Below are 7,569 nucleotides of genomic sequence, written 5' to 3'. Positions count from 1 at the left end.
TTTTTCAGGCCGATTTGGGCCAAGATGAAGACTTCGAGGAGGCGAAGAACAAGGCTAAGAAGCTTGGCAGTGTTGAGGTAATGTCACCTATTCATTGATCAAATCATATTATGTCTGTAGACAGTGGTTGTATTCCTCAAAGAGTAATATATATTGCGTGTTTGTGTTATTTTCAAGTAAACTACATACAATGCAACAAAAGACTACAAAGAAGGTTGTTTTTATCTTTTTACAAACAACGGCTAAGATTAAAAGGGACTATATAACCATTTTAATGCGTACAGAGGTCTTTACTTTTATGGCAATCGGGCAGAAACAGTTATCTGGGAACATCTCGGGTAATTGGATAAACCAAAGAGGGGCAATGAACATTAACCAGGACTACCGTTCTTATTTAGTTTCTCTTTTAAATCTCCTTCCATCTTCTTGGGGTCAAGAGTGTGTAGCGCTGGGCTTACTGTTATTTTCCTTTGTTGTATTAATGCAGACTTTATGAGGTTTCAGGAAACAGTATATTTACATCTTGCTATCACTGTAAAAGTCAACTCGGTGGGATACTTCACTTATGCGTACAAAAGATCATCATTCTGTGGCTATGGTACTGAATAACCAGACGGTTCCAGTGCTAGGTCCTCTGAGTGGTTTCATAAGTCAGTCACTGATTCTTTTAACCAGTTCTAACTGGACTGATTCATTTTATTTGGGCCAGACAAGGAATTAAGTTCCAGAATAAATCAACATGAATATTCAGTTAGAACCGGTTGACAGAAAAATGCTCTTTTTGTACACCCAGGTGTTATTCAGGTAATATGAGATAATATATATATATATATATATATATATATATATATATATATATATATATATATATATATATATATATATATATATATATATATAATCTCATGCATGCATTCATGCATACAGCATACATATCTGGAGACAATGATTATCTCCTTTAAAGATAATCACATATGCAAGGATATTCTTTGATTTACAATTCAAAACATATAATGTTTGCACACAATGGCCGTGTTCTTTTTTTGAATAAACATACTATATAACTTCTGCTCATTATTCAAGACAGCTACGAACAAAGGCTGAAACCGGTTTTCCCGTTTTCCTAAAATATTCTTAGGTCTTTTAAGCAAAACGTATCAGATTGAGGAACCAGCTTTGTTTATTCGTTCTTGCTTTTGCATGCTTTTTTTTATGAGGACAGAAGACCTGAAATAGCGCGAACGACCAGTCATCGCGTTAGCAACCATTATATAATTAATATACTTTAATGTGATTATTATTGTTGTTATCATTATTATTATTATTGAGGCAAATGACTTAAATAAAGGACCATCTCTCGAATGTCTCTCCTTAGGTGGTCGTCGAGGACCAAAGACAGGAACTGGTTGAGGAGTTTGTGTGGCCTGCAATTCAGGGAGGCCTAGTTTATGAAGATCGCTACTTGCTGGGCACTTCCATTGCAAGACCTTGCATCGTCAAAGGGCTAGTTAAGGCTGCCAGGAGATATAGAGCTGGTAAGTCTCTCTCTCTCTCTCTCTCTCTCTCTCTCTCTCTCTCTCTCTCTCTCTATATATATATATATATATATATATATATATATGTGTGTGTGTGTGTGTGTGTGTGTGTGTGTGTGTGTGTGTATGTTTATATATACGTATATGTGTATATATACATGTGTGTGTGGTCCAGTGACTGCTAAGCACGGCTTGCCATCGAAAAAGACTGGGTTCGATTCCTGAGCGGGACGGGATGAATCAGGCACATTCCGTTAAATCCCAATGTGCCTCTGTTGACCCAATCCATGAATTATGTATCTGAGAGCTATTCAACTGTGAAGGCTTACAGTTAGAGTGTAATTGAAAACATCCTTTTATTTCTGTAGCATATAACCATCAAAAATAGTTTATTGTTGTCCGTTTTCCCCGAGTATCGATTCTCAGATTGGTGTTTTCTTGCATGTGTTCATTTATTTCTTCACCCATTTTCTTTTTATTTCGTAGAGTATGTCTGCCACGGTGCAACAGGAAAGGGTAACGACCAGGTGCGCTTCGAGTTGGGATGTTACGCTTTGGCTCCTGACATTAAGGTAAGATGCTGCGACAATCAGGAGGGAGGTTCGACGTTGTATGTCAAATTCTAACCCTTTCTTCTCCCTTTTTCTCTACATGAATAAAAAAGTTTACTACCTGTATATCCCTCTCTCTCTCTCTCTCTCTCTCTCTCTCTCTCTTTTCTTGATAAGTGGGCGAATAAGCAAATAAAACAAAAGATTCACTCCTTTGTTTTCTCTCTCTCTCTCTCTCTCTCTCTCTCTCTCTCTCTCTCTCTCTCTCTCTCTCTCTCTATATATATATATATATATATATATATATATATATATATATATATATATATATATATATATATATATATATATATATATATATATATATATAATATATATTATATGTGTGAGTGTGTGTGTGCTTATATAGCATGCAAAATACTATTCATAAGACACACACATATAACTGAAATAACATCGCAAGAGGTAACAAAGTTCACCCGGAATTGTATGGCCTCTTTATTGTGAAAAAATATAGATAAATAGCTAATACGGTAATCCCATATGTCAATCATTTTTACCTTTTTTTGTTTGTGTTACAGGTATTGTCTCCGTGGAAAGACCCAAAATTCTACGAGAGATTCCCAGGGCGCAAGGAACTCTTTGATTACGCAAGACTTCATGACATCCCTCTTCCAGTCACACCCAAATCTCCCTGGAGTATTGATGCTAATATGATTCATGTCAGGTGTGTGTTGGAATTTTTCTTATATATAATTTAGGTATGATCGAGGAGTGATAGTTCTTTAAAGTGTGGTTTTTTTGTGTGATAATGGATGGATTTGCTCCGTGATTTTTGTCTCTTTCACTCTCTCACACACATAAAACATATGTATTTCACCAACACACTGCACCACTCACCTATATCCTGTGCACGCTCTCGAGCTTCTCTGATACTAAGGTCCAAAAATTCCAACACCATCCAGCCAACATTTCCATTGTTTACATAATTTCAGCGATTTTGCCTCCTCCAATATCTCCACATGACCAAACCACCTCAAATCTCAGTTATACATGTATCTGTAATTGTATATTTCAGTCATTATTCATGTTGATTTTCCTCCTCCTCTCCAGCTACGAATCAGGAGTACTGGAGAATCCAGCCACATTCCCACCAGAGGGAATATTCCAGATGACGGTTGACCCTGAAAAGGCACCCGATACCCCGCAGATGATGACTATCAACTTCAAGGGAGGTAAGAATAAATGGGTATTTTCTTGCAGGAAATAGTACTTTTTCTTGTTGGTTTTTCTAGAACAAAATATCCATTTTGTGGCGAAAGATATTTTTTTCTGGTACAAAATCAATATGTACTATATGCATAGACAGAGAGATTCAAAGACAAGTTATTTAGGTAAACATGCTATTGTTCTCAGACTGAGCTGGCCTCAAACCAGCATAGGCTCATGCAAATCCCAATAAGGAGTAGTGCCTACGGTGTGCTGTTGGTGCTCTCGTTAAACTGCATCGTCATAACAATAACACATCCCTAAATCCTTTGCATTCCTGAAGGGTATCCTACCAGCGTCCTGCTGACGGGCGATGCAACCACCGTTACCAGCCCCCTAGAGATCTTCACAACCTGCAACCGCATTGGCTCGAAGCATGGCGTTGGGAGAATCGATATTGTGGAGAACAGATTCGTGGGACTCAAGGTATGTTGTGTTATTAGGTGTATGTAAGTCAGACTTCATGAATTTGTTAGGTTTAAGGTATGAATGATGTTGGAGTGTAGGTATTTTGTGTTTGCCTTAAAGTGAGGAATGCGGAATTTTAGGTGTATGTTGGGTTTTAGATTTAATGCATCAAACTTGAAGTATGATGTTCTAGACTTAGGGCATTGTGTGCTGGAATTGCGTGTTACGTTTTGGGCCTAATGTCTTAAAGTACATTCCTTAACATAGAAATGTTAAAGGCATAGCAGCATGCTGGACTTGAAGCGTGATATACCAGACCCAAGCTACGTAATTTGGACTTTAAGTATGATGTGTTGGTGCTAGACTTAGGGTATGATAACTCGAATTTCAAGTGTGATATTCCAAACTACAGGTATATTACGTCAGACTATTGGCATGATAAGATGGTCTTATGTGGTATGTCGGACTTGTCCGTTCATTTACGTACTCCATTCCTTCCCTCTGCAATCCTGCAGCGGCTGCTGTACGTTGTGTTTATACTCTTATTTACCTGTTCAGATATTGGTGTTCATATTAATATATGGTGTTTATTTTCTCTTTTTCAAAGTCCCGCGGCATCTATGAAGCCCCTGGTCTGACCATCTTGCACAAGGCTCACCAAGATCTTGAGCTGTTTTGTCTCGACCGAGAAGTAAGGAAATTGAAGTCTTATCTGAGCGAGCGCATGGCTGAACAAGTATACAATGGTATGTATGACTCTCTCTCTCTCTCTCTCTCTCTCTCTCTCTCTCTCTCTCTCTCTCTCTCTCTCTCTCTCTCTCTCTCTCTCTCTCTGAAAGAAATTGACATCTATAAGCATTTTTATCAATTGCAACAAGGAGAAAGCAGTTCGCCTTCGTCCACTTGAAATTAAATTATCGATGAGTAAGATTGAAAGCAACATCCCACTTTGCATCATGATTGCCAATGCTTTCTTTTGTAACAAAAGTAACATAGGTGTTATCCGTCGTCGGCAATTCATATTGTGACAACAATTAATGCTAGTCAGTCCTTAAAAACCTTTATAATGCAAATGCTGGTTGTCTTTTCCAGGTTATTGGTATAGCCCAGAGTTTGAATTCACCCACAAGTGCATTCAGGAATCCCAGAAGAATGTGACCGGAACTGTTACTTTGAAGGTATACAAAGGCCAAGGTGAGTCCCAGCAGAGATGACCAAATTCATAACATCAAAGTTTCCTTATATTAGGCCAGCTGAAACTAGAAGAACAAGAATGATGAGTCCAATGAGAAACTAATTTCATGAGATTTTATGATAACGTTGATCTAGTTATGGCAAAGCTTGGTTAGAATATAGTTTTAAAAGTGGATGAGAGCAGCAGGAAGGGAAAACCCTGTTGTTTAAAAGATATTGTTAATAAGTTGGCCTAGAAGGAAAAATTAGGCATACCCCTTGTTCTTGTAGTCCTACCTGCGGCCATGGTAACCCTGGATGATTATGTCGTCCAGAAAATATTTTACTGATTCAAATCTGTGTGCTTAGGCTTGGATTTTATCTGGACAGCAAAATTATTTTTAAGTCTTGTAGACCCTAAAGGTAAGGTTGTGGCAAATTTGATGCTTAAACAGTATTTTTTGCTAGATGAAGTTCTTTCCAAACTATTCGCCAGAAGACCAAATGAAGGGTCGCAGTTCACGCTTAGTCTATTTTATCTTGATGGCAAAATACTCCTTGTCTTACACTCTTGACTGTTTAAGTATAGTTCTGTAATTGTTACAATTCTTACAAATTACATCTGATAATAAAAGTAAAATTATGAGAAATATTTGCAGAAATATATATATATATATATATATATATATATATATATATATATATATATATATATATATATATATATATATATAGTTACGTATACGTGTATGTATTACTGCTTTGTGTAGTATAATAGTTTAATATTTTTTCTTAAAAGGGCGCATAAAAGAACGAAATAAGTTTCAATTTTAATAAGCCGCGATACTTTGGCCGATACATATCGGCCCTCGTTTAGATGAAAACTGGGAGATGCTACAGAGGTAATATTTTTATGGGAGTCAGATGGTGTATAGACAGAATCAGTTCGAGGCATTCCAACCGGATCTTTTTTCTCCCAGAACGCCGTAAACTGGTTCAATCTATAGGCTATCGAACCCAATATAAATGTCTACGTAGCACCTTTCCGCACTTTACACCGAGACCTGACCGATGTGAATTGGCCGAAATATAGTGGCTTATTCAAATTTCTTTGTTTCTTTTATGCTCCTTTTTGATATTATATATATATATATATATATATATATATATATATATATATATATATATATATATATATATAATTTATCTATATATATATATATATATATATATATATATATATATATATATATATAATTTTCCTGCCGAGAGCAAACAGATTCGCTGAACAGCAGCACCAATGTGCAGTAAATGTGTCTCTCTGTCGATCTTCTCAATCCCTGGGGATGTCGTGCAATAGGAACTTCAGAAATTCAAGCGACGATACAACGCAATACTACCCAAATACAGTTCTTGTATTTTAATAATTTATTTACTTTGTATTTATTAATTTCTTAATATATTTTTCTTTTTAGGAAGTGATCTCTTCTTTCTATATTTCCCTTTACCTTCTGTTATTTCTTTCTAATAAACACCATATTCTTTGGGAGTTTGAATTTCAAGTCAGCAGCCCCTGTGGGTTTGCTGCATATGAATAGGGTTCATCTTCCGAATACTGATAACAATAAATTCATCAACAACTCCAGCGTTCAACAACTGTGATCGTTTTTTTTTTTTTAGTGTACATTCTTGGACGACATGCCCCAGTGTCTCTGTACAATGAAGAGCTCGTATCAATGAATGTTCAGGGAGAATACGAACCCACAGATGCCAGGGGATTCATCAACATCAACGCCCTCCGTCTTAAGGAACACCAGCGTGTGAAACAGACACTCCTGAAGATTCAAACTTAGTTGAAAAGATTCTAAAAGACAAGGTATCCCCAAGTGATTATTGGAAGGAAGCACATTGCCCAATGGCCAAGAACATATCTGAATATTTTCACATAGAAACATGTATTATGAAATAAGGTTTGGCTATTTTCTGTTTCTTGTATTTACTTTTTTAGGGAAAATGGGAACCACTTTCTTAATAAAAAAAAATGTGTAATTTCATTGAACAAGGAATTTAACCTCCATCACATTTTAAAACTCTAGAACTTCCATTAAATTTACTTTCTTTTTGTAAAAGCGTTTTTCTTTTCCTTCTACCGCAGAGAGGAAGAGAGATAATAATATTCATCCCAATAATATAGTATTGAACCTTCAACAAATGCTCAATTTAATTACTGCAGTAGACTTCTAAGCAGCGATCCCCATTATAAGCTTATGGATAGATTAAATTCATCGGCCATTGCAATTTTTAAATTATTCTGACTTGGGAACGTACCAAATTTTAGAAATAAACACAGACTTATTAAAGTGTATGTTTAAGCTATGTAAGATGTTAAGAGGCAGTGAGATAAATAGGTGGTTATAAAGTCCTGCAGTATTCCAGGAAAGTCCTCAGTCGAGATTAAGCAACACGAGAGCCATCTCTGATCTAAAAATAGGCTTAAATTCAAGGTCCTCGTATAGGTTACTGCGATCTGACCACAGATTTGAAAGTTTTCATTATAATATAGTGTAAAGCCAGTGAAACGTTAGTAGTAGTACTTCAGTGAATCTATATATTTGTAATTATATAGCAAGATT

General features: G+C 36.2%; 1 protein-coding gene across 1 annotated transcript in view; it reads left to right on the top strand.

Moving 5' to 3' along the window:
• Nucleotides 1–7,065, top strand: part of Ass (argininosuccinate synthase) — an 18,947-nt gene extending 11,882 nt beyond the window's left edge. Inside the window, exons 3-11 of the mRNA XM_067105736.1 lie at nucleotides 9–77; nucleotides 1,376–1,535; nucleotides 2,022–2,107; nucleotides 2,668–2,813; nucleotides 3,200–3,321; nucleotides 3,639–3,781; nucleotides 4,371–4,509; nucleotides 4,856–4,957; nucleotides 6,617–7,065. Coding sequence (XP_066961837.1) covers nucleotides 9–77; nucleotides 1,376–1,535; nucleotides 2,022–2,107; nucleotides 2,668–2,813; nucleotides 3,200–3,321; nucleotides 3,639–3,781; nucleotides 4,371–4,509; nucleotides 4,856–4,957; nucleotides 6,617–6,789 — 1,140 coding nt within the window. The 3' untranslated portion in view covers nucleotides 6,790–7,065. The remainder of the gene's footprint in view (nucleotides 1–8; nucleotides 78–1,375; nucleotides 1,536–2,021; nucleotides 2,108–2,667; nucleotides 2,814–3,199; nucleotides 3,322–3,638; nucleotides 3,782–4,370; nucleotides 4,510–4,855; nucleotides 4,958–6,616) is intronic.
• The last annotated feature ends 504 nt before the right edge of the window (nucleotides 7,066–7,569 follow it).

This window comes from Macrobrachium rosenbergii, chromosome 6 (assembly GCF_040412425.1).
Source record: "Macrobrachium rosenbergii isolate ZJJX-2024 chromosome 6, ASM4041242v1, whole genome shotgun sequence".
NCBI classification, from domain to species: Eukaryota; Metazoa; Arthropoda; class Malacostraca; order Decapoda; family Palaemonidae; genus Macrobrachium; species Macrobrachium rosenbergii.
The sequence above is the reverse complement of the archived record's forward strand: the minus strand, read 5'-3'. Positions and strand labels throughout refer to the sequence as shown.